This window comes from Chroicocephalus ridibundus, chromosome 3 (assembly GCF_963924245.1).
Source record: "Chroicocephalus ridibundus chromosome 3, bChrRid1.1, whole genome shotgun sequence".
Taxonomy (NCBI): domain Eukaryota; kingdom Metazoa; phylum Chordata; class Aves; order Charadriiformes; family Laridae; genus Chroicocephalus; species Chroicocephalus ridibundus.
Window position 1 is genome coordinate 106579551 of NC_086286.1, and position 27940 is coordinate 106607490.

The 27940-nt window shown below is 38.8% G+C and overlaps 1 protein-coding gene across 18 annotated transcripts in view; it reads right to left on the reverse strand.

The window, feature by feature from the left end:
* DLGAP2 (DLG associated protein 2) overlaps window positions 1-27940 on the reverse strand; it is a 475732-nt gene that overhangs the window by 172556 nt on the left and 275236 nt on the right. For 12 of the 18 annotated variants that reach the window (XM_063330364.1, XM_063330360.1, XM_063330362.1 and 9 more), the window contains one exon: window positions 841-873. The exons of the other annotated variants lie outside the window; for them this stretch is intronic. In XM_063330364.1, coding sequence (XP_063186434.1) covers window positions 841-873 — 33 coding nt within the window. The remainder of the gene's footprint in view (window positions 1-840; window positions 874-27940) is intronic. 18 annotated transcript variants of the gene reach the window in all.

A 27940-nucleotide genomic window follows, 5' to 3' on the forward strand; every position in this document is an offset into this window, starting at 1 on the left:
GGGATACAAAAACTATGCCTTAGTTTTCACAACCTATTGATTTGAAGGATTATTCGAGAGAATTTTGAGTACAGGAAGCATCGACACATTTGCAGCAGAGATCTACCCTATCACACAGAGTGCTCATTTATATTCCTCCCGTGCCAGTTCACGTGCTCACTGAGTATCAAATTTGCTGCTCTTTTGTTTCTGCTAAAAAATTCCCAACTCAAAATGTTTGAATCGTTAAATATTTATAGTTGTAAGATTCTAAAATTTTTAATTGAGTGGACTATTTTTGAAGTTAATTTCCACACAGCATAAAAAATGGATACGTACAGTAGAATACAGAGAATTAACATAATTGTGTTCTCAGCCTTTCCTGATTCCCTGCTGAAAATGATGTTCTTACTGTTCAAAACCTGTTTCCTGTGCATTTCTAGTAAGAGAACTGGAAACTCAGTGTTGGATTTCTTGAATCTTAGCTTTCCTTAAACACTTCCAGGTATTTTTTTCCTTCCTTTCAGAATCATGTGCAAGTTTCAATTAACTTCAAGTCTTTTCATTGGAATTTGCTATTTTGGATTAATGCTTCTCCTCCCTTGGTTTGCTTAATATTAAAGATGCTACAGTTAACATTTAAAGCAGATTTTCAATTCTATTCTTTAAACTAGTGCATATAATAGCTACCTCTTCTTAATTTTTCTGAAACTAAAAAACACCCTAACAGTACAATTTTGACATGTAACAAAATCCTGTCAGAAGCATACCAATTACATTTTATACCCCCCCAAAAGAAAACTCAATAAACTCAATATAAAACAGACAAATAACATAATCTAATCTAACTGTTCACTTTACCTTGAAATGCATGCCCTGTTAGAGAATCCAAATCTGAAATTAAAACAGTGAAAAAATAATCTTTAACACTAATATTAAAAAAGCAAACAAAAAAACCCCCCAAAAACCTGGCACCAAATATCACATTATCACCAACATCAATTTTTAATCTTTTTTATATATACACATATATATATATATATGAAAAGCAAAAACAGAACGCTCAGTATTACATTAAGGATTTTCCCTCTTCATAGTTTTGTAAAGATGTAAAATAGGATCTAAAGATGAAAGTCTTGAGCACTGTGAGAAGCTTATTTGCTTTACTGTTTACGACAGACATACCACAATTAAACAGGAATTTTACAATATCTTTTAACGAACGTCCACTTTCAGAAGCTTGTATCTTGAGTATAAGCATTTGTTCTGAGGTTGTACATAAGAACAATAATCAGAAATCTGCAGAATGTTTTTTCGATTATACCATTTTAAAAATAAGATTATCTTCATCATAACAAATAACATAACTAAATTTCCCTACCCTGGTGTTCATTCTTCCATTTTATTTTTTTTTTTCAAAAATTAGCTGCTTTAAAAAAGAAATTGAGCTGGAAGTATTCCTGCTGACACCAAAAAGCATAAATTAGGGCTTCACCAGTTGACTCCCATCTGAAGAGAGAGCAGAGAAGCGCACCAGTGGCACTGGTGGCACCAGAATGACCCCTCCCCAGCTTGCACTGGGACCAGCATTCAGAACGTCATCTTCGCAGTGCATTGCCCCACCTTTGGAAATTCTGTTTTCTTAACAGAAACGTATTCAGTAACTTTGAGGAGTTACACTCAGAGATTCACTTGTAAACCTATGGCTGGAACTAAAAGAGTAGGCAGCTCTGATAAAGTATGGTCACAACATCATCTCCCAAGTGGGACGGCAGAAGGACGCAGTAGCTACATTGTCTTGGACAAGCACAACAGGCAGATTGTGGCTGACCAATTTACCCTGATACGTGTACACGTGAGCTCACTTGGCATTTATAGGAATTGAATGTATTTATTAGCAGTGCCTGGGAAAAGGCAGTTGGGCAATCTAGGCACTTTATTAGAAACTTATAGTACCATTTTTAAACTACTTCATCTTAAAAAAGGATTTTGTTTCCCGATTGCAACATTCAACAGATACAAGACTCTAGGTTAAAGGTTTAGGTGACAGAAGTCCTGAACTTCTTGTGATACAGTAACCGATTCTAAAAGTTATTGGGAAAATATTTACCAATGAACTCCTGGATATACATCTTCTCCTAGTGGTAGACAGGAGGAAAGTGTGCTTGGCTTTAATAATTTATAACTGTTTAAATGAGATAAATTTCCTGAGGACTGAGAACATGCTTAATGTTGTAAGTGAATGTGGGAGAAAAACAACCCAAAACGTGATAAATGTACTAGAGAGAACTGCTTTCCGAAATCCAAGATAGTGAACACAATGCATTACCTAACACTTCCAGTATGTGGGGTCTCAAGCTTTATCATACCAAACTTTATCATAAACTACAGCAGAAAGAAAAACTAATCTCAGCATTTTTCCTTCCAGAGCCTGAGAGACAAAAGAATGTTGTTGCCCCCTAGGAGCCAATAAAAATCCCACCAAACCCAGATTATGCATAAATGGAGTATCTAGCTATGCAGTGACTGCTCTCTGAAAGCGCAGAGACTGGATGCAGCAACATGCAAATCTGGATCATCCCAAAAAATGGTGTCATTCTTGAATTGCACAAACCACCGTCGCTGTGCACGTGCTGTGGCTGCACATCCTGCCACAGCGATAATATGTTTGAAAACATCTGTTCTATGTCATTTTATTGTTATTGAAGTATCCTGATGCAAAACCTTAACATCCAAGAAAAGGAACGGGCAAAAAAAATTAGAAAGTCTTCTTCCTATAGCAGTGGAACAATATCTACTCAGACACGGGGATTTAAAAGAAAAAAACCAACAACCCAAACCAAAAAAGTGTGAGTTGTTTCTGAAAAATGCACGTACATATTGTGACTTGCAGCAGAAATTGCTATTCAGAAATGCTATTCTGAAACTGATTCAGATAACTTAATGCAAATTAATTAGGAACTTGTCCCAGCATAAAACAGCACTACTTTGTAACACGCCGTGTTAAGCTAATGTTGTAAATTGTGGATGTGTTTATTTTCTTACATGTTGACCTACACTAACTGAAAACAAGGCAGTTTGTCACCCGAGCACATGTGTCCTGTGTGAACTGTTAAATAAAATCAGACCTACTTTGCTAGCTGAAACCAGAAGAGTTTATGGTATATTGAACCCACAAATCATGATCCACATGCCCCAATTCCATCATTACATTTCACAAAGAATGATATGAGCTGACACCGCATAGGCAGGCAATGTAAAGTTTCCCATATAAAGATAAATACAGTGTGCAGCATTTCCCTGCTAGACTACAATACACGCAATTACTGCAGTTATAATGGAACGAAACCTTTGCCGTGACTGAAACAAGCAGGGCATTCAGTCTCTGCCATAAGATTTCTTCTACTCTTCTACGGACTCCAAGGGCAGGAGGAAAATCAACATTTCCTGTTATTGTTCAGAAGACTTTGCAGTTTCTTGGACTGATTTTCAATTAAGTAAGCCTGGTCAGGTGGAATCCAATTTTCTTCTATTACATTTAGTTAATGAATTGCCCTGATTTGGCACCATGCACTTCTATTTTCATACATAAGACTTTCTAAGCAAAGAGCAGGAATATGAGATGAAAGTGGAGTACATACAAATGAAACACATTTCCACCCCCTTTTTAAGGCAAAATGGCTAGCATGTCCACAGCACCAATTAGCAATCAGTTATATTCATGCAATCCATACCTGATTCATACTCTAAGCCATTGATTTAAGCAGAAAAAATGGTGATTCGATGGTAAAGCCTACTTCAAGTTATATTTCATAGCACGATTTTTAAAAAGGGGAAAGAGGATGTACTTCTCAGCAGGCAGTATCTCTGGTACACCACATTCATTTCATTAGCTCAGTGCAGAACAGATGTTGGAGATGGTACAAGCTTTTCATGCCAATAAGCTAATTGTTTTTTCCTAGCGCTGATTAGCAAAGATGGAGTCCTGTCTCTATCTTGCCTCCAGGGCTCTGTTCCTCCTGTTTTAAAACCAGCGTACACCGCACAATCCAGTACGCAACCTCTGCCTTCCACTGGCATGGTACTCCTAGTGCTGTGCTTCCAGTCAAATACCAAAGCACGCTATAGCTGCCGCTGGCATGCGTTGGCAGAGCACCAGCGCCGAATGATTTTTACAGTGCAGGGGAGCACATATTTCAGATGCAGAGCACACTGAAGTCATTTAACATTAAGGGCTCTCCATGGCATTGACAGCGAGATGATGAAATACCAAACCATCTCTGGGAGCTGATACCTGCTTAGAAAGGTTAGGAGAAGCTAAATGAATGCTAAATCACAGTCTTTTGAAAATACAAGCTTTCTTCCTGCTTCTAAGTGTTTAATAGATATTGCCAGCAGGAGATGGGTGTCTCTGCTTTGCTAAACTTCCACAGTTAGACTCGATCTTATTTCACTAAAAACCCATAACTGGGCAGCAGAACTCAGGAGTCATTGTGGATGTGCACAACACCCGGACCATGAATTCTGCAAAGCTCACTTCTTCTTTAACCAAGAAGAGAGGAGTGATGTCCAACCTCTCATAAATTTGGTAATAGGAAGGGAGAGAAATAAAAAGGCTGGTCACAAAGAAGAAAGTAAAGAACTGACATATAGCTGCGGTGGCTGAAGCTGTGAGATGGCTTTCATTAACCAGAAGTTACAAATGTAGTTTTGACAATCAGGTCAGTGAAAACTATTGGCATATAACTTCCAGGATTGGATTTAGATTGTGAGTTTGGCTGCATCCAGATTTGGGGTTTAATTTGCTACCACCCAAAACTAAAGCCAGAGGCTAAACTAGAAGTAGGTAAGCAGTTCTTTGCATTAGCCTCTAGAGGGGGAAAGTTTCCTTCAGCTTTGGAAATTACGTGCATTATTCACTAAAAAGCTGTTTTTGCAGTAGAGACGACTCTCACACAGTCTTGTTGCCTAGACTTGGCTCTACACCATTTATCATTCCCCTGCCACTGTGCCCCTAACCTACTGCAATAAAACTGTTTTCAGGCTCTTTCTTATTTTCGTTGATATATTATTGCATTCATTTGCCACCAATCCTGTTAACAGCAAAATTATCATTTTAATGGGAAAGTAAACCTTTTCCGTGAGAATTTCCCCGATGAGAAGAAAAAAAGAGCTAGCATAAAGGTTGCACTCAGGAATTCATAATAGTACAATCACAAGCGTACAAACCCACTGCTGACTTCCACTGGTTGTTGGAACTGATTTTTACTACTGGAGATAATTCAAAGAAAAAAAAAAAGGTGAACAGTTAGTTATGAAGACTTAACAATATGAAATTACAAAGCCTATTTGTTTCTCTGATTCAATTTAATACCATAAACCTATTGGTGAAAAACTGCATCATATTGAGACAGGTAGATCACATCTCCAGTGTTAACCAGGGTTCCATTCTGCCAGCTTTCTTTTCCGTAAAATCATTAAGAGTGGGATTCAAATTTACTTTTCTTCAGTAGAGATGTCTACGTGTAAGCAAGGTGTCTGAGCTTCCATTAGCTCCAATGAAGTAGTAGTTGAAACTGCATCAGCTAATTACACCAAAAAGTAGAAATCAAACCTGGTCAGGTGAATAGCTAGAATGGCTCTTTCCATTGACAAGATCTCTAATAACTGTAGTAGGAGCTCAGACCTACATAACCTATAGCACAGGTGTTTGGAGCTGAATCTCACCATGAAAGGAAAATTTTAAGGAAAAGAATCTACATAAGTGGATGCGGATCTGAGAAAGTCACAAGAATAATGTGGGAACGATTTAGGCATGGAATATTAGTTGTCAGTTGTTGGTAAATCTGATAGCCTCAGATCTCTGAAATGGTTAGTTAAAATAGGTCCTAGACAAAAATAAACTTTGTCCTGTCAGCCTCTAGTGCAAAAACTCGGTGGTGACTTTCTCCATTCCCTTAAAATCATAGGGTACTTACATAGGATGATGCTTGCAGCCTTATATTTTGCCTTGTGATTTAATGTTATTCCAGCAAGAACTTGGACAATGGGTGCAAACTGAAACACAGAAGGGTCCATCTGAACACCAGGAAACACTTTTTTCCACTGTGAGGGTCACTGAGCACTGGCTGTGGAGCCTCCTTCCCTGTAGGTATTCAAAAGCCACCTGGACATGGTCCTGGAGCACCCTGCAGTGGGGGTGGAGCAGGTGACCTCCACCACTGTGTGATTCGAGATAATACCAATTGTTGAAACAACCCGAGGGCTGCATGTGGCTGCAGTGTTGACAGACCAGGACAAAGAAATGCATTTTTCTTGATGAGGGGACTGAATTGAGGGAGAAAGATCACAAAAAATTATCGATTAGGAGAGCATTTATTAACAAGGCTGCTCTTATTAATGGAATCCACCTGTTAATAGCTGGTAACTGTTCACACTGCCCAGGCATGTCTGCTCACACAGCTCACTCTTGCGCTTGCACACTCACAGTTACTCGCTAGTGGAGGGCTGGGAGCCCAGCCCCAGCTGTTTGTGCAGAGGCGCAGGGCCGTAACAGCCCACAGGGGCTCTTAGGTGGCTGTCCAGAAAGTCCCTCAAAGGGTCCTTCATTTCACCAGGTGTGTATGTAACCCTGCAGCCTGGCCGCACGGAGCAGCAGCAGCCTCTTGAATGCAGTCCCATGTACACAACTGGCTGCTGATGCCGGTCTGGGCAGGTGCCCAGGTGTGGCCAACTTTGGTGCCCCAAGTTTATCAGTTCTTGCAGAGCCAGCCAGAGTGCCGGTCTCAGGAGCTCATCAGTGCCTGGGAGACTGCTGCACGCCGCTCTCTCTGCAGCCTGCTGTATCCTCGTAACTTTCTCCATCCCTACACCGAGGTACCTATAGAAATCACTCACGCAAGCTCACGCTGAAGGCACTTCTATGCAATGCAGCATGTCCCTTGCTACGTGATATGCTGTAGCAGAAGAAGCTAGCGGGATACTTAAAATCCTGTTATTCCAGATGCAGATTTATCCTTATGTAGTAGTTGTGATAATCACAAGAGCTAGTAATACTAACAAATGTACATTACCATTAAAAGATTCTATTCAAAGCAGCATGATAAAGGAAGAAAATACACTTCCAGGTTTATTGAAGTGTCTTGGAAAAACAAAAAGCTCTTTTAAGGTACAGTTAATTTTTTGGCATCCCCTTCCCCTGGATAGCAATTATTAATGAAATGCATTGTCCTTAGTTTCCTTAGACTAATTCCATTTCTGTGTTCCTGAAGCTGTATTTATTAGGCCTTTTGGGTTAAAATGTCACCACCCTCTATAACAGAATATTCAGAATACACAAGTTCGTATGACATTAAAAAAAATATAAAAACTTTAGATTATATAAAAAAAAATATTTGGGAATTGGACAGAGTTGATTGTAAACGAATCCTCGAGGCCTAGTTTGACCTGACTGAGCCCCTTTAGTAGGTTCATAGTGGGTAACATACTTCAGAGTAGAAAAAACTAGGATATACTGACCCTGGCCAGCTTAACTGGATCATGGTTTGCTTCTCTTCCTCCACAACTTATGTTTTCCTCATTTCTTTACTCTGTCTCACTTTAAAAAAACTAAAGAAAAGGAAAGCTAAAAAAAACCCTAAAGAAAAACAATGACCAATTAAAAAAAAAAAAACCCAAAGCCAGCTTCCTTACATTTTGAAAGGCATCATTAATCCATTTTCTCCTTCTACTGCTCTCAAGCAAGCTGCCTGCTTCATCCTTCCTAGTATAATCATGGCCTCAGGACTGGTTTATCCAAACTCAATACAGGGGGTTTAAATAACATCTTAAAATACGTTGTAGCACCCACAGCTGCATACAGCCATCTCAAGATCAGAACATTAATGCTTTCCAAAGTAGCTCTCATCAGGAAACTTAAAGTACATTACGGCTGAAATCCTCGCCCTGGTTTCTGGCAGTGATGGATGCTGCGCTGACAGCGGCAGCAGCACCTACTCTGCTTGAGTGCAGAGAGACTTTATTTAGGCAGCAGTCACTGGCACTTTGATAGCAGTGATGGAGGACAACTATCATCAGTGGGAGGTGTACTGTAATTTGGCAGCCCCTGCGGCTCACCACAGCCGTACTGCCCTGCACTGAGCCAGGATTTCCCAGAGGACTGCCACAGGCAGCACGTGCTGTCCTCGCCACGTGTCACAATCCCAGCACCTTGCGGAAGGCACCCTGTAAACCCAGGCACACCGTAACCGAGAACGCTACCGCTCCTAAATCCCACTCGAGTTCAGAGTGTACGTATGTAAAACAAACTCACGCTTACAAGTGAAACAGTTTCTCAGAAACATCAGTACAAACATTATTCACACCTTCCCCAGGGAATTCCTCTTGTGCAGCTGGTTTAGCCATGAAAGAGGTGAAAGAACTAATTTCCTAATGTACTTCAACTTCTTAGCATGTCTGCAAAGTTCAGGGGCACTTCTGAAATGATGCATGGCTGATCGCTGAACAAGCAACACCTTACATTTAAAACTTCCTAGATAGTTTTAATTCTAACTGGTTGGGGTTTTTTTAAGGGCATTTGTAAATCTGTTCCAGTCCTGTCAGAACTAAAGCCTGCGCATATCCAGGATCTGTGGACCTGTGGTTAGTACAGTACGATTCCTGAGCTAATAACCTAAAGCTTTAACTTTGGGTCAGAGCTGATTTCTATCCTGCTGGCTCAGAAGGCAAGTATAACTCTGTCTGAAAGACACCGTACAGAAACAACACAGTTTCCAAGTTAAGGAGATGGCTAACACAGACGGCCATGGGCTATTTATACTTATTTAACCTCTGAAAAATTGCTATTTGTAGGTGGAGTTACAATATCTGACAGCAAATAACTGGTTGGTTTTTGAGAGTCTAGTTGAATCTGACCTATTCATTCAGTCACGCTCTCATCCCATATGTAAAGTTAAAACTTAAATTTATTTTGCATTAACATGAAGCATATATATTCTATGACTCAGGAGAAGCAATGACACAATACACATCATGATATGGTGATATCATGACTCTCAGAAATATCAAGCTATCAAATCTTCCAGACCCGAAAACCATAGAATAGATGAAGTAAAAACACGCTAAATAAAAATCAACCTGTTTATGTAATTTTGAGACATTTGTGAAATGTTCTGGTGAAATTCTGGAGGCAGGCCCTGGGCAAGTGAGGACTCTCAAACAGAGGTTTAATAATACTACACCAAAAAATAAAATTAAAAATCAGTTTCCTGAAGAGTGAACTGCAAAATAATGTATCTGCTCAGTTTTATTGCAGTCCCTTTCAAAATCTGGTTTCTGCATGAGAAAGGTAAGAAAACCTGTGAAATTCAACTGTTCCACTTTATGCCGCTATTCATGTCAAACACTATGACATGTCTTTTGAAAGCTGCTTCTTCCTGTTGTCAGATTCTTTCAGTTTATCTCATTCTTTCTCTTGTTCTGGAAATGCCTCTTCTCTCACACTTTTGCTGTTGTTTCGTGACTTTGCTTTTTCCTTGAATGTATATAAATATAAGCTCTTGAATCAGCAGGCTTTTCTAAACACAAGATCATTTTCTCTCATTTTCACCTCAGCATCAACTTCCCTTCCTCTAACTCACGTCAGGTTGCTTTCAGGTTTGTGCTCAGTTTGATCTGGTCTTTCATATATCATTCATTACCTTCTGCTGGCCAAGCCACAGTATTTTTTTGTATTCGTTCCCCTGTCTTTTTTTCCTTTTATCAGATAAAACCGACCACTTATTATTAAGCAATCTTTCAAGCCTTTGATGCCCTGCCTGGTTTCAGAGAGACTAAATAACTATGTTTATGCATTGACATCTAAAGTACCAAGTTGAGCTTTATATGACAAAGCTGACTCAGTGACTTACTAAATATTAGGATGGTTCCTGTTACACTGAACAAGCTGAGTCTTCTAAGCACATTAGATTTGCAAAAGCTAGCGGGGGGAAAAAAGCATATACTTAAATACCTAAAGGGGAAAAAAAAAAATCATTAAAAGGGCGGGCAATGAAGCATTTCCATGAGGCAAGCCCAGGAGTTTGCTGACAGATAATGCCTTTCCAGAAGGAAAAGTTAGAAGAGATTTGGCACGGTCTATGCATACATTCTGTAATCTCCGAAACTGAAATACAAGAGAGACTGATTAGGGCTACAGGAATGTAGCGTTTCTACATCCCAGAAGATATACAAAGGCGGGGGGGGGGGAGTTGTTAAATATTAATTTAAAAAAAAAAAAAAACCCAAACCACCGAAACCAGCTGCAAACTGACTTTCTACATGAAATGCAAATGTAGTACCTATATAAGGATTACAAAACTTAAGAAGGGCTGAAAGCGAAAGAATGAGAAGTTTGTGATAAGTGTTATAAGTGGCATTGAACTTAAAACAGAATTCAAGAACTGCACTAGTGAAACTACACAAATGTAAGCAATATTATTTGGTATTAATTCTGCTTCCAAGGTATTTCAAAGAATAATTGCACAGATCTCTCAGGGCTTTTAAATCATTGAAGCTAAAATGGATCATTCTGTCATTTCACAGGAATACTGTGTAGGAGGTTTAAAGTTTATGTCAGGTCAGCAAATACTCTATTTGTTTGAGAAAAATATCCTTTTTGGGGACCAGCTGTATTACGTACACATGGAAGAAAACGGCTTCCATTGCAAAATGTTTCTTTAGCTCTCATCTGGATCTTAGTTTAGAAAACTGGTGTGCTCTGACAACTGCTCTGTGTACTCTGAAAATTAAGAGAGGGTTTTTTTTTAATATTTTGAAGATAATCAGTTGACATAGATGTTAAATCATTATGCTACAGTAAAATGATGTCTGCTATTTTGTTTCTACTTTCTCATTACTGCTCACTGCCTCTTCAAACTTTATGTTTAGTTAAACCTTTTCAAGCCTGTGGCAGTATCTGAAGAGACTGTGTTAAAATTAATTACATCTTTGAAAATGTTTAGCCACAGTCCTGCTGTTATTGAGTTTTCTCGAGAGTGACGTCAATGAGAAGAGCAGCAGGTGCAGTTTTCCTTCTGTCCTGTCATATCACACTACTCGGGATACAGATGGATTCTGGTGTAGGCTTGTGAAAGACAACTTCAAGGGGGAAAACGCTAGAGAAACTTTTAATTTGAAAATTGATATGATTTTGTTGCAGGGAAATAAAAAAAATAAAAATGTATTTTTCTCTCCCAGTAGCATAAAGGGCCTGGAAAGAGATAGGAACTGTGTTAAAGCTACACACCACAAAAGTTCAAAATGTGAAATAGGCCACTCCATTTCAGTGGTACCCATACTGCATGCAATGAAGGGAAGTATGAACTAGCCAGGCTGTTAAAGGAAGCAGTGGAAATTAGGAAAGTTTGTCAGTTCTGGGCAATTTCTGTGCTGTTGCACGAGAAGCATGCCTGTGCCCCTGTTTATGCGTGCCAGACACAGGAGCAAAGGAGAGCATGTTGCAGAGGCCCCTGTTGACTCCACGCGTAGCAACTGGGATCATGAAGAAGCAGAGGCACATTCACGACGTGTTGCACCTGAGCTAATAAGCCGTTTCAAGATTAATAGCTGTAGTCCAAAGGCATTTGAACGTAGCTACTATGCTTCAGGGCCCAAGCTGACAAGTCTGCATCACGCCAAGCTGTTGTTTCCTTTGAATTTCTTTTCCTGAGAGGATGCCTTTATCAAAACAAATAAATATAATTCACAGAACTTGCCTTCTTAACTAACTGACCTCTTCCCACAGCAAGCATGGAGACAAAGGGACAAAGAAACCTCCACCATTTTAAAAAAAAGACTATAGGAATGGGTCAACAGCCCATAATACAAGGCAGCACCCAAAAACCACTGCCATGATGATGCGGTATTGTTCATGTCTCATGCACTGAACAATAGTCAGGTTCTGAACTGGTGATTTTAGAAAGCTGTCAATGTTTTCAGTGATAAACACCAGAGTTCTATCAGAAATGACTCCCTTTGATTTTATGGGGGTAAGAACTGCAGTGAATTCAGAAAGAAAAGACCATGAACAGGAGAAGGGAATTCATGGGGAAAAGTTCGTGATAATGTAATTAAAATCTCTATGCACAAGGGAATGAAGTAAAGGCTGAACTGGCTTTTGCCCACAGGCATTTCCAGATTTGATTGCTTCACTCGGTTGGTTTAGCATTCTTTCAGCACAGTTTTCTGCTTTCGACATTCTTCATGTGGAATATAACCAGAGGAGAGAAGTTATTTCATGACGTAACTCACTGGAGTCAGTGGAATTACTCTAGTATGGAATATGGTTCACCATCAAAAGTGAATTTGTAGACTTTAAATATTCAACTATTAGATGAAATAACAACTATTTAATCATAACCTAAATCCTAGGCATGACTCTTCTGAACATTATTGTAAAATGCATGATTGCACAGGTAAAACAGAGCAAACAGCTCAGTTACCATCTCTAAACCCAGGATACATATCTGTGAGCTGTAAGTTAATTCTGGGCCCTGACATGCGAATAGGCAAGCAGCCAAATTGTCACGGGCCTCTTTCACTTGGACTGGCTTAGGCTTTGAAAATCTCTTCCAAAGAACAGGCACTGAAACCGCTTTGTTCTCTGGGATAGACTCAGTCTTGAAAAATCATCAGTTTCAAGTGGAAGGAAAAGACTTATCAGAATATTCTAAAAATAATGGTATTTGAAGGCCAAGACAGGTCTGCAGTGCTTAATTTGAGCTCATCTCTTCTAAATGACAAAGACCTCTTTTCATGTTTTAGTATATCTACGTATCATGTGTTCTGGAGTTTACTTTAACAAAATGCCTAACAATAGGAAGGTTGCATTAATTTATTTTTTTAAAACAACTTTGATACGTAAATAGAGCTGCCTCCAAAATGTGCCGGTTAAACTGTGTAGAAACAACATCTTCTCATGGAATTTGAAATTCTATGCAACATTAATTTTGATATCATGAGAGCCATAAAAACAAACCCCTCACAACTCCCTCAAAAACCCAACCTCACAACTCAGGAGATCTACCATGAACAAAATAAAATAAATCCTGCAATTTAGAAAAATCAAAAAACCCTCTGATAACACTTGTTCCTGTTGGTAACATTAACTTAATTTGGTAGCGCTGCTTTGTCATTTTATTTTATAGAGTGCCTGTCAGGAACTTTGGTTATAATGTAAAAAAGAAAAAAAAAAGCAAGAAAAACAGTGCAAACAACTTTTGGTTCTTGTCTTTTCGTTAAATTTAGCATTTAACCTGATACAATTGAATTTTATGAGAGGACCTGTTGTTAAAATAATAAGACGTAATTTGTCCTACTCTTGCTCAAAAAGATTCAGGAAGATCCAATTGTTTTCAGGCATTTATTATCAATGAAATTATTTTCAGGAAAGGGAGATATGTTTTCTGTGTCGTACAAATTTTGCAGTGATTTAGTTGTTAAAAAAACCATTGCAGTGGCATAAAGTGGAGAGGATAATATCTATCTTTCACATTTCTTAGTTTAATTGTCTTACTGCAACTGAATATGACACACAATGTAAGAAAGATTAATGATGTGAGAAAACTCCACTCAGCAGCCTCAGGCAAGATAGTTTCTCAGAACGGGCTTTAGAATCTCAGAAGAGATACGATTAACCTTAAATGAATTTGAATTTCTTCCCTTTTTCTTTCTTTTCTGATACAGCACTACACGACTTGTTTTTCAAGTCCTTCTATATTCTGAAGAAAATTTACAGCTTTCTAATTCTTGAATGGATTTTAAATAAATTCAAACAGTATTTCACCCAAGTTTATTATGCATTGTCAAGAGTTTGCTAACATTGATAAGTTTTTAACTGATTGATGGTATCCCCATCATATCTGCCCTAAGTTTCTTCAGTAGATTCAGCTCTGTACCAAAACAAAGAAAAAAAGCAGGTTCTAAGCCATTAGCGCAGCAATGGTGAAGTATTGTTTGCTCCTGTCCCTAGAGGTCCCGAGGACTTGTACCATCTATCCCCACACACTTCTCTTCACACCTCTTCCCTACGAGGTCTTGCCAGGTCCTTGGCCTCTTCCTCTCCTCCTCACACATTATAAATATAAAATATACTTCTTTTCTCATCAGAGAGACATTAGGACATTGACAACTCATCAGCTTTCTCCTCTTCAAGTCTTTGCTCTGCAGGCAGCCACCCTGGGTCCTGAGAGAGCAGCAGGATGTTACGGCAACGTGAGTGGCAGGCCAGTTAAACTGATGGAGCAATGGCTCCTGATGAACATCTCCAGCTGCTTCACCAGAAAACTACTCCTGGTTCTGTCTGAGATCGCTTCTGCCCCTAGATTCAACTACAGGATATGCAGGTGCCCTAGTTGTCCTTCCCGTAAGATTTCCTATGAGGAAATTTTATTAAAAATTAAAATTTCCCCATTTTTAACAATGTCTTCGGTATTGTGCATGTACCTTCAGGTGGAAGAGACCCCATTATCAATATCATTTTATCGCCAAAGCTGTTGAAGGAGGATCACACACCCTTTTGCCAATGAACCAGCTGGACGTGTTTGACAGACAAACCTCAGATTCTCACATACGAGGACCAGCCACCAGCAATGAAAGTACTACTGCTGCTGACTATGTACGGAGGTAAAGTATAGGAATGAATCTTTGCATCTGGGTTGCTGGATATTCTACATCTGATGTACTGTCTCCCCAGAGAACAGACAAAATAAGATAAAAAACTGATAAAATGAGAGAGTCCTCAACCTTTCTGATTGCTTGCAGAGGCATTAACTTCATTTAAGCAATTATTTTATTACAGTTTCCTTTAGACACAAGATCTGAAAAATTCATATCAAGAACTTGAAAATGCTGAGAGGTTGTGCAAACATTCTGCCAAACTTCACCCCTGAGCCTAGGAAACAAAATGCTTCAAAACAAAGAAAAAAAAAAAAGGGAGGGGGGGAGAATAATATATTTCATCTTTCCTGTAAATTTTCTCTTCAATAACCTTGCTCCACATAGGCCAAAGGAAAAACTGTATAATCAGTAACATATAAAATACTTCAAAAAGCTGGAATCACATTGATCCCCATTACTATAATTAATATATACTATCTTAATCCCTAACCGCGAGGGCAGTTTTTCAGAATGATATCTGGTAATTTCGTGCACAGTATTTTACTTAAAGTAGGTGATGGAATTAAAAATAGCTTTAAAAAATAAAATTAAAATATTGCATTGCATTCAGCAACACTCATATTCTGAAAGTTCTCAGAGTCTCAAGAAAAAAAAAGAAATAATTTTCTATAAAAAGACATAGCAAAGGTTGGCCTTTCTAGATTTCAGCTGCACATTAAAGTTCTCCTTTGTAATACAATGTACAAAGGCGAGACTAAAAAATGCAGAATGGCCAGATTAAGGAATTCAGAAACACTGGTCTCTTCACAGCTCTACTACTGGTCTGCTGAGTAACTTACAGGAAATTCCATTTTTAATCATATCTGCATGCAGTTTATGAAAATTTAGCTATTTAGTATATGCTGTATGTTCAGTCTCCTATAACCAACAGAGAAAGGCACATTTCCAGGGGACGATTTATTCCATGTGAAGACAGGTCAGGAAATTACTTTAGATGGAATGGATGGAAAGTCAAAATCTTGCATCACAGTCAGCGGTTCACAGTTGAAATGGGGTGTCCCCACTCAATAGTGATAAATGGGTGATGGCGATTTGGGTTTTTTTTGGTCAGATGGGACAGCATGTCACTGGGACAGCATGAGGACAGGCTTACAATTATCTTGAAAAACTAAAGATATTTCTTGAGGTAAAAATAAACAAAATAGGATTGGATTCAGTAAGTACAAGATAAGGAACTCAGGAGGGAATAATTCCTTGCAAGACACTAGCTAGAGGACAAGTTGTCATGTGTCTGTTCTACACAGAAGTGTCTGCTATTACAGTTTAGCCCAAGTTAAATACGAGTAGATAATATCATGCTATTTCTGGAAAAAATAAGCATCATAGTGGGACATATAAACAAGAGCATAAGCTACAAGACATGGAAAGTTGTTCCCTTTCCACATCCAGTACAGGTTGGGACCTCAGCCATGAGCAGATTTGACAGGGGAGAGAGTATAGAGGGGAGGCTGATGAGAACTCTGGAAAGCGTGACCTATGAGAAAGGACTGAAAGAGTATTTCCTTTAAGTCTAACAGAGATAAGGCCGACCGGGTACAATACCACTCTTCAATTGCATGAAAGGTTGTTGCTAAAGGGAAGGAATAATCTATTTCAACTTTCATATGCAAAAAATAATGAGCTTATTCTGAAACAGGGAAGACTCGGGTCAAACATTAGCTGAACTTTCCAACAGCAAGGACAGTGAAGAAGGGCAACAGACCTGCTGGGGATATTATGGCCTTTCCATTGTTGGAAGCATTGAAAACCAGGTTAGACCAAACATCTGTTCAGCATCATCAGTCCTGTGGGGGCAGGGGTTAGACTGGCTGTTCTTCGCGGTTCTTTTCTTGCCCTATTTTTCTGAAAGCATATGTTCTGTTTATTACTGGGATCTACTAGTAATATTGTGAATGAATATTAGATTGGTCCTTGCCAGTCAGTCAATGGTAGATCTATATATTTTCTACTTTGTCAACACAAGAGGAATCTCAATGCAATACAAATAGCTTAAAAATAAAAAGAAAAGTAAGTTTAAAAGGTTCCTTAAAACTCACATGACTTAATACTATGTGATACTTAATGGAACACATATTCACACAGTTCCTGTGCTGATGCAGATTAGACCAAACTGAAAGAAATGGGTAAAAAAAGGAAAATTGAATATCACATTTAAGAGCAATAAAGAATTGTGGCGAGCACTGTGGCAAATACTAAAACCTAAAGGAAGTACTCATATAGTAAAAAAAAAATTTAAAAAATCTTCTTTTACAGACTACAGTGTGATGCTTCCTTGAAGCTTCCCATTAAAGACAGAGCAACTTGACACCGAAAGGAGCAGTGTTGGACAAAAACCTTAATACCATAGCAAAAGAAATGGACATAAAAAGGGCTTTACATACATGCAGTTTTGCATTTTCTTTTATAAGTTTATGCCTGCCTTATAAGATACAACAGAAATGCAAATTATCCCTTGCTTATAGACAAGCTATAGAAATAAAGGCCTGGTCTGTTCTTTCATTATCCTTAAGTGACAATCACTTTGTTTCTAAGCACATCACTGCTGCTATTTCTAAGCACATCACTATTGTCATTTTTATTCTGACAGTTTCACTCTTCCCAAGGAACGTAACTTCAATTTCTTAGAAATCTCAATTCTCAGTGAGGCTTGGGAATGCTACAGGTAGTCTTTAGTAAGGTCAACAGAAAGACAGTTATTAAGTAGTCCTTTGTTTGGTGTATCAGAAACAAAGGAAGTCACTGAGAAGACCAGCAGGACAAAAGCTGGAGTAAGAACTTAGATACAATATGCGGGTTTTTTAACTGCATGGGAGTTCTCTTGGGGTATTATTCCTTGGAGCCCTTAATCTGAAAAATGAGAAAAAATACCAAACAAAAGTCTAAGGAATGTTAACAGGACTGATGGGAGGGGGCAGGATTTGAGAAAATCAAGAGAATACATTTTTCCCTTCCCGCAGAACTCTGGTGTGGCAAGGGATTGGAACATCCCTTACCATTGCACTCAGGGATGCGAACCCACAGAAGATACTAGCATTAAATATAAGTGAAACAAAAATAAGAAGGAGAATGAAGGACATACCCCCAAGGTCTATTTTCTGTTAAATGCAATAATCCTATTTTCCCTTCTTGTCTCAGTTAATGACACTGAGCTAAGAATTCAGACACTGCTCATAAAGTTTACATTTCCAGTTAGCCATATTTCACCAGCCTCTTACTGCTGCTGGTGAAAGCATATGAAAATTGTGACGATACTTCTGACTGTGAAGGCCTTTGAAACTGCCTCTAGCAACAATAGAAACTGTGTGAACAGCTCACACAAAACCTGTGCTCAAGTGTGTCAAAACTACAGAGATTCAATTTTTTGTAGCTAAAACAGAACAACATTGGTAGGACACGGTAACTGTGAGGCTGTGGGGCTTTGGCTTTGTTTTGAAACCGGGGCTGGCAGGAGCAGTGGGCAAATACGTTAGATTTATGATCTTGTACTATAACGTATGAAATATTGGGTGTGCAGCAATTTGTGGGCCTGTGTGGTAAATCATGGCATGGAAATTTTCAAAGTTAAAAAGAAATTATTTGGGGAGGGATGACCTTGGTAATCAGTTTCAGATCAGCTTTCAGACCACAGCCTAAGAGCTGCAGGAGAAAGTCTGAGGAGAGAGTGAATGGCAGTACCGTGACAAGAATAAGCATTCATGTAAGTAGGGCTAGCTTTAATTCAAATTGGTCCCCAGAGGAAACCAAACACTGAATAGCTTCCTAATTTATACCTAGTGAATCACTCCCCTGGAAGTAAGCACCATCGTGTCAACAGAGAGGAAAAATCCTTCTGATTGTCTTCAATGACACATGCTTCTCTCTGTTGCCTATATATGGGACTCAGACACTTTGAAAAGCTAAATTTGAATCAGAAGTTGTGAATATTATAATATATTCATAATAAGACAACTGAGGATTGTCCTAGAAATGTCAGTGTATGGATTACAGAAAGGGAAGCACACTATGATTTCCAGTTTCAGCGTCTGGTCCCCAAACTGTCTTCAGAAGTTTCCAAAAAGAGAAAAATCTCTTTGACTGTGACAGGCAATATCTATTTCATTTATCCATTTTATATGATGCTACATTCTTTAAATAGGCTATGGTTGGACAGCTGAGAGAAAGGCTGTGTTTGCCTTCTCCTGATGGCTGCACCATCTCTAGTGAAGCGTGCGGAGGGACGGCAGGGCTGATGCCCCCCCCACCAGGGGAATGCACAAATGTGGTCTAGGAGAGAGGTCTCCAGCACGAGGCCAGAGGAAGAGGGACAGGTGGGGTGAAGGTGGCAAACAGAGCCGACAGCACAGGTCGGTATGCCTGTCAGAGCACAGGCACCCAGCCAGACTCCACGGAAGGAGAGACTTTTCCTGGTGGTCAAGAAGGGACTTCACGCAATTTGGTGCCGTGTAGGAGTCAAGTGAAAGGTTCCTGGGATGGGAGCAAGACGGGAATGCACTTCAGGGCATGCTCTAGTGGCAGAGGTTGTAGGTTGTTTGGTTGGACTCGATGATCTTAAGGGTCCTTTCCAACCATGAGGATTCTGTGATTCTGTGATTCTGGAAAGAAAGGAACCCTGCTACCTGCAAGGACATGGGGGCCAGAGGGAAAACAGTGGACAAACGCCATTTATTTTAGCCCAGTCATTTTGACATTTTTCTATTTTCAAGTGTTGTCTGCTCTAACAGCTGCTCAAAGAAAGCTGGCTTTAGAACGTGAAGGCCCTTGACAGCGTTTCTGAGGTGCCGTTAGAGGTGCAGCACAGGTCACAAGGTACACAGCAAAAGGTCTGATTGATTCAAGATCCAGAACTTCCCCCCATTTCCAGCAGATTTTGGCATAACTTTCTTATTAAAAACTGCATAAAGAACTACAAGACTATGCACACTTAGGTAACAACTGTTCTGCACCACTAAGTTTCTCTACATGAAAGTGTAAAGCAAAAGAGATATGTTCATAGAAAAAAAAATACTGCAGTCAGTGTCCCTCTATTTAAAACTCTGTTCTTATTCTTAAACCACATTTTATTTCAGGTTTTGTGATATACATATTTTTGATCTCAAATGTTTTGTTTGTACTATAACTGTGCTCCCTCAGCGCATACAAACATTTTATGTTATCAGTTATTTGGTATATTCTTTATGGAAGTTCAGGGATTGTCTACGCACCCAAGATTTACAGACTGAAGAATTATTTATTAGCAGCTTGGTCACCACATTCAGAACATAAAATGAGATTCCTACATAGCTGTTTAACAAAATAAAATATGGTATGGAACAACAACTCTAACAATATAAGTTTTCAAATACTGTGTTTAGAGGTCAGATTTGCAGAGAATGTAAATTGACAGCGATTTTGGGAGTCGGTAGAGCTCTTGCACTAATCTGGTCCTACGCATTTATACACAAGACTGTTCATATATAAGAGCTCTTCAAACTCTCAAACATCTGTGGAAGGGAAATGATACTTCAGAAGTTTTGAGATAAGAATTTCAACAGCATTGAAAAACACTTTACCGTGCCACACAGTTATAAACTCACATAACAAGGACTTGCAATTTCCTCGCACATGCATTAACTGCGGAATTGAGAAAGACCAGCTTAAGGACCTAACCAAGACCAAGCACTTGAATCCACTAACACCAGGAAGGGGCCACACGCAAAAGCAGAAGCAAAGTCTGGATTACATTCTACTGCAACCAAAGCAAGTACGCCAAAAGCTGTGAGGCAGCCAAAGGAAAGGAGAGCCTTTCTGTTCAAAAAAGTCAATGCCATCAGAGTTCAAAGAACACAAAGAAACGGAGGCTAAGCAAGGTAAAGATTCCTTAATATATAGCAAGGCCCAGTACTGATCCAGCAATGAGAAAGAATGTAAGCAGCCGTATGTCTTCCAGGACAAATCACACCAAGGCAAGAAGGTTCATCGGATGACATAAAGTCTCTAGCAGCCGGTGTCAAAGTTTACTGTCGATATTAATTTTAATTTAGTACTTAAGTAACTTTACACTTTTTTTTTTCCCTGGCAAAAATCTGAACAGCTGGGTATCTCCGAAGAACACAGAAAAATGACCAAGTTGAAACAGGGATTTATTGTCATTTAACTTGAGGGTATTTCTAGCATCTTTTATCACTAATAACAGTAAAAATACCAATATTTATTAATGTAATTTATTTTCTTAGCCTACTAGTAAAGGTAAAAATAACATTTTATGGGTATTTGCCTCTGCCTGGTACAAGCGATTACAAGCTCTTGTCAGGGTAGGCTAAAGGTTGGACTCGATGATCTTAAAGGTCCCTTCCAACCTCAACAATTCTATGATTCTATGATTCTATGAAAAGGGTTCTGCCCAGTTGTGGTAGAACTGTAGAAACTTGGAAACCATTCTAAGCAAATTGAGGTGTGAGATGAAAACTGAGAATCCCAAGGAAATGTAAGCAGACATTTAAATCCCTCTTATAAACTTGAGGAGCTTACATAGCATAGTAATAAAAGAAAAAAAGAAACAAAATTGAAAATTGAGGCAATGATAGAAACAATTCGATATTACTAGACAGGATACAAACTCCCTCGAAGGGAAAACAGCACACAGTAGAGCTTTTTCTAGATGGAGTGGGTGGGATCGTATACTTCTCCTTCAGGTATCTTACTCCCTGCAGCAGGATACGAATTTCAAGCAACTGTTGCTCTGATCAAGCAGAACAACTCATAGGTCCGGAAGCAACACTCTGTAGATTCAACAAGAAACATCACAAAGTTTATCAGTCTTGTAAAGCAAAAATGAAATCTGTTCTTTTGCCTCCTGCTGATGTTTCTTGTGTCATGAACTTGCACTGTGAGCAGGCCGTGTCCTTCTGGGAAATATTTGCAAGACAGCACAGAAAGCAAGTGTGGCAGCCATAACTGAAATTGCTAAAGAAAACATGGCCACACCGACAATAAAAGCAATGACGTGTTTTCATTTTAGTAACCTTACTGCAGAAGCTTAAAAGGGCGCAACAGTTCCTGACAAATGTCTTAGAAAACTGCACTTGTCCTGCTATCTTGTCACAAAAGGGGAAAGCGCGCGGTACCTGTCAGAAGACACGGTAAGTGAAATCATCCATTAGCTTCTGCCCCATCCACCACTTGACAGGGTTCTTGCAAGCAAACGCTCAAATGTTGAATAACAAAGAACAAGAGTGAGAAGAGGTCTTTTGATGTGCAAGCTATTTTTGCTACCAAATTCTAATAAAGCCTCTGACAATTACTAAATTACTACAGGTGGTTTCAGTTTAAATCAAGAGTTTTCAAAGTAAATGCATATAAAGCACTAATCCATCAGAATGAGGTTAAAGGGGATAAAAATCCTACAATTGCAATTTTAAATTACTAATTAGCTACTCAATGGAACTATTGCAGCTGTTCTTTTTGCTAACCATTAAACTATAAAGATATGAAGACAATGAAAGGAGAATGACCTTCTATATGTCAAAGAATATTGCTGAAGGCATCTGCAGCTAATGGGCCCGTGCTTGCTCGTGCAGAAAGAGTAAATAGGTTTATTAGCTTACTCAGCTGGAAAATGCTTAGCAGCTACTGGTCATCTGATAACAAATTTAATTCATAGTTCATTTAGCTATAAAGGGAACTGGGTTTTTTTTTTTTATGCTGTTATTCAAATGTCCTGAAACATAATCTGTACCCAGAGGGGGTAAGACAGACTCATGACCCCTAGAACAAAATGTTATCCACTTATTCTGTCCTAGTTTGCATCCTGTACCACTGCATGAGTTTCTTACATCTTAAGCATTGATTTCCCAGAAAAGATAAGTTCCTGTACCTAGAGATAACAAACGGAAAAATTGAAAGCTTCTTGAAATCCTTTTCAGCCTTGCAACTATAGAAATTCCCTAATTACGGGTTTTAAAAAAAATGTTTTAAGAGTGTATTTTGTAAAAATATTCCATTTTTGGATTTAAAGCAATATATTTTCAGACTACAGTTTTGGTCTCAAAACAAATCTTGGATTTTGTTTGGATCAGATTCTTCTGCTATGTATAAACTACCATCCTTATGTTACCTGTCTTGTACTAGATGTGAAATCGAGAAAGGGCTATACCTACAAATATTTGCCTGCAGCTGCCTCAGTAAACCCTTCCCAGTCACCGATCTTCTGGGAGTTTTTCCTACCCCCTGGGGAAAGAACTACAGGTAAGGCTGGCAGAAAGGGGAAATGAACGTTCAGGACAAGGTAGAAAACACTCTCTACTCCGAACTTCCTCAGTGACAAAATCAGTAGTACAAGTTCACCCGTGTTTTGTTCTCTATAGAAACGCAGTTGATGGCAGAGGCTAATGCAACTGGAGAAGCTCTCGATAACACAGATCAAATATAACCACACTATCGAGGTGCTAGAACAGGGAGGCAATCAAAATATATATATAAATAGTATGATAGCGGAGTCCAGCACATATTTTTCATGGGAAGAAGGAAGAGAGAGAAAGGGGAAAGAAGGTTTTACCCTTACTGAAGCAATGATTATGTATTTTTTTCCCACAGGTTTTTTTTTAGAAAGGTAGAAATAATAGAAATACTTTTGCTACATTTCTGGAATATTTACAAAATACATTAAATCATTCTGTGGCCTAAATTATCATTAGCATTTGTAGTTGCCTAGTATTCTGTAAATTGACCGGTTATTCTCATACCTGTGAAACCCACCAGAAGAGTTCCCGTTCTTAAAACACAGAAATTAAAATCAAGTTTGGTGAATGACACTGCTGTTGCTTATGACAAGCTTTTTTAGGATAGATTTATGTCTTACTTATCACAACTTTAAAACAATTGAAGGGAAGTCCTTCAATTTTCTTTGCAAAACTGTGTGAAAAATATCACGCTGATAAATTAAACCGAGAGGTTTGATTAAAATGCCTGCTCAGCACTAATCTTTAGATATCTACAGTGCTGAAACATGATTTAACAGAAAAGACAGTATTCATTTGTCATCCTGTTCATCACAGCTTGATCTTCGAACAGGGAAAAAGAGGAGCTCTGGCATTCTTTGGTTTAGCTCAGAATAAATCTAACAACATTAGATTGACAGCGTGAGCACTTTAGACATGTTATGAGGGTGTGAACACCACTGCCGCAGCCATATTTCCCTCGGTTAAATCAGTTAACCCACACATCATGGTCACCTAGGATGCTCTTTACTCTTCACTCAAGAACTGACATGACGCTGCTGTATGGCAGTGCTCTCTTCACACATTAAATGGATGTATGCCTGGGTATTTTCTCTATCAACTGTTGCAGTAGTAACTCACCAGAAGAAATTAAATGTTCGGACTACAGCAGTGTCTTTTATATGCTTTTAGAGATGTCTTGTGGCTCCGGGATGTTTTGCATGCAGACCACCAGATTTAAACGCCCACACGAAAAACATAGTTTGTATGTGAATCACACACTGCAGTAGAAAAAGCTCATCAGATTTCTAAAAGGGATTGTATTTTTGTAGAAGTAAAGATGCACTAGTCCTAAAATATCAGCAGAGGACAGTAATAAATATATCCTATTTACACACATTGCTCCAGTTACACACTGCCTGAAGTCAATCAATGCTCTTGGCCTTGTTTTTCCTATTAATTAACACCAAGTAAATATCTTCCCACCTGAGGGAACCATAGCTAAGAAGAAAGAGCAGATTCTGAGGTGTAGATACACCTTGGGTTGGTTGAATCAGGACTGTCGTGCTTATTGTAACAAGATCTTTCTGCTAGGTGAGAAGTAAAGTTCTTTGTACCCAGTGCTGTGCAGGTGTAGCATAAGAAAAAGTCACTCTTACAACAAGCATCACTCTTTATGAGACATCAGAGGGAAAACACTAAAAACATTGAAGAAATAGCAATGAGTGAGAAGTTTCCCTTATCTGACGGAAACCTCGTCCCTTACAACCTCTGCTAAGGTAATGAAAAGTTAGGTGTAAAATGGGTATAAGCTTACAGATGACAGATGAATGATACAGGAATTCAAGCCCTGGAGAGGTGAGAGAAGAAAAGAGAAGGAGAAACTTCTCTGAACATGATGAAAAGGGGAAAGGGGGAAGAACAAGCCAGCCAAGGACAGAAGGAAGGTCACGTCATATTCTGTTTATTTTCTCTTGGGAAAAAAAATCAGCAAGACTCTGTGAAAAGAGAGAGGTGGAAGCTTTAAGAAGTAATTCAATAGCATAAAGGTTGCTGGAATTGTGCGTATGGCATTCATTTGTGCTGAAGATGTAGAGCTACTGCATTCACATGCATTTGATCATAAAAGTCATAGAGCAATAAAATATTTTTCTTGCTGCACCCTGCTCTTTTACTGTACCTAGAAATGTGTTTGCGTAAGGTACTCTTTTCTGGTTTGTCGCCTTTTGGTTTATGTATCTTAGAAAATCTTTTTTGTGGGTTTTTTTTTTATTCTTTTTTATTTCTTTTTTCCTCCATCATCCTGAAAGCCTGAAGAAGCCTAAAATGAGACTGATGTGGGAGTTTCACATCTTGTAAACAAGCTAAGCATGTGGTGGTCCTTTTTAACTCCCCCACATGTTCCCTAAATATACTTTACAGAAAGAAGAATTAGACAAACAGAACAGCTGAGTAACTATGCTAGAAGAGCTACTACCAGTGACAATTTGGTTTTCTGGAATTCTTAATAGATACTAGTAAAAGATAAAACCTAAAAATATTCTATGCAGCTTGCTTGTTTTAATTCACTCTCTTCCCCAGTATGAAAGTATTAATATTTCAGTCTGCTATGAGTACATATTTGTGGGACTCAAAGAATTTAATCTTTCAGTGAGGCTCAACACTGAGGACCAATAATGACTACTAACTAAATATCTTGCAATATTTTATTAATCATAAGACTGTACTATTGAAGACAAAAAAAATCACCTGTCCTAAAAAAATGAACTGGGAAACAAAACCCCAGGCATTTTAGCTTTGGCACTCTGTATTTATTTACCAATACAATGAACAGTATGAATTTGAAAATTTCAGCTCTTGTTAAAAAACTAAAGTAGAAAACAAAACCAAGATATTTTAGCTTTGGCACTCTGTGTATTTATACGCTGGTAGGCTGAATTGTTCTTAGGGTTTTTCTTAAGTGTTTCACATGACAACTTTTTTCCCTGTGGCAAAATAATTTCCTGCTCCTATCAAAATTTCTGAAGTCCGATACATTTCATACCAAGCTGCTGACATGTTATAAAGCCACTGTACCAAAAAAATGGTCCATAAAAACTACAAGTAGGGTACAAAATCTTAGGCATTTAAATACAGTGAACTGGTTTTCAGTTGATGAGAACATGTTTTTCTTGCCGGGGTAAGGATATAAGGCTACTGATTGTGTAATATTCAGTCAGTTGGGACTGAATATTTTACATGCTATCTCACAATCTCACACAGCCTTCAAAATACTAAAAGCCCAACTAAAACCCAAGTGGCACTGCTCTCCTGAGGATTAAGAAGTTATGAAAATAAAACTATGCGATAATATCATAAAGACAGAAACTCCCAGAATATAATAGCCATTCACAATTGGTTAGACAAATGAACACTGGAAGTTACAAAACAGCATATTGGGTTCTTATCACTAATTTGAACAGCATGCTTGACTAATTTCACAAGTTCTGTCCTGCCAATGTATCAGTCAAACTGAAAAATTGTTGAAGGAAAAACCCCAATATTCATGAATGTTTAATGTGTCAAAGCAGTAGAAAGTAACACGTAACAGAACTCTTCAAAGACGGGCACTGAAAATATTCTAAAGACAGAGGTATCAGTTAAAAATCTGGGTATGGTTAATCCAGTATATACTGTACCAGAGGAAAGACCAAGCAGAGCTGTGTGTGACGTTACGCTGCTATACCGTGCCAAAGCAGCCTCCTGTCGCCTAAAAGCTTGTTAGCTGAGCAACACTTGGAGTAAGAATATCCAAAAAACTGTGGTTTTGAAAGTCTATATGGTATCTTATAGACTTATCTCTAAAAAATACAGTCCTCTGAATGTAATACATACAGTAACAATACAGTCGATATAGTAAAAGTTGTTACTGTAATGACTGCAGAAACATGGCCACATTTTTAAGGACGCAATAAAACCTGCGATACCTCTGCCTGTAACTATTGATTCATGCTGCGTATTACGCCTCGGGTTACTGATAGGATTACTGAGGTCTATTACCAATTTCAAATTTAGGAAATAAGAATGATTTTATGTGATAATCAAAGGTAATGCCCTGTTTGTGGTGTGAAAGCACCTCTTAAGATTGATTGCAGTCTGGGCATATAGTCTCGTGAGTAACACTAGATTAGGAAATTGTCAGGAAAAAGTATGAATTGATGTTAGGAGGCTACCTTTGGTACTTTCTCTGCATCACCAATTAATGTTATCTCTGTTATAAATTTTCTGGTTTGTGTCAGACAGAGAAATACAACACAATAGAACTATACCTACTGGGGGTGCCTTCCTGACTGAACAATCACAGGCCTATAGCAGGTGCCTCTGAGAGTTGAAGAACAATTTGATAACAAAAACCTTAACAGACAAGCATGGTATGGTATTATAGAGCCCAAGAGTATGAACACAAACCACAAATGGTCAATTAACGGTCATCAAAGGAATACAACACTGAGAACTGGGCTGAACCCGTTAACAGAGGACAAAGAATATACATTCAACACACAAACGATCTAAATACACTGAAAATACAGGTAACAGGTAACAAGAAGGGTTGAGAACAGCTTGTGCAAAAATGGGAGCAGAGGAAGAAGGGGGAGGAAGAATGGATCCATCTGTGCCTGCCCTGGTCAGGGCTGCTGCGCCCGATCAGCGCCCGAGGGTCTCCCCTCCCCCTTGGCGGAGAAGGCAGCGCTGCCATTCACCACATTTCACTACTCCAACTCAACAATTGTACCTAAAGTGTTATTTTTTACTATGTAGCTGGGTTAAGCAAATCAGCATTAAGAAGAGCAGCAGGCGTCTCCGAGTGTTTTCTGCTTCAATTTTCCCACATGACAAAGTGATGGATACTGTGGCACTGAGACGCAGTGAAGTGGGATGCAACAGGTGAATAATGTTGCCGTGTACGTGACCTCCCTACTGCTCTAAATCATGACATCTGCATCATAATTATTAAATCATACCTGAGTGACACCTACATCCTCAGTGAAAAGGTACGGAGATGTTAGTAACTG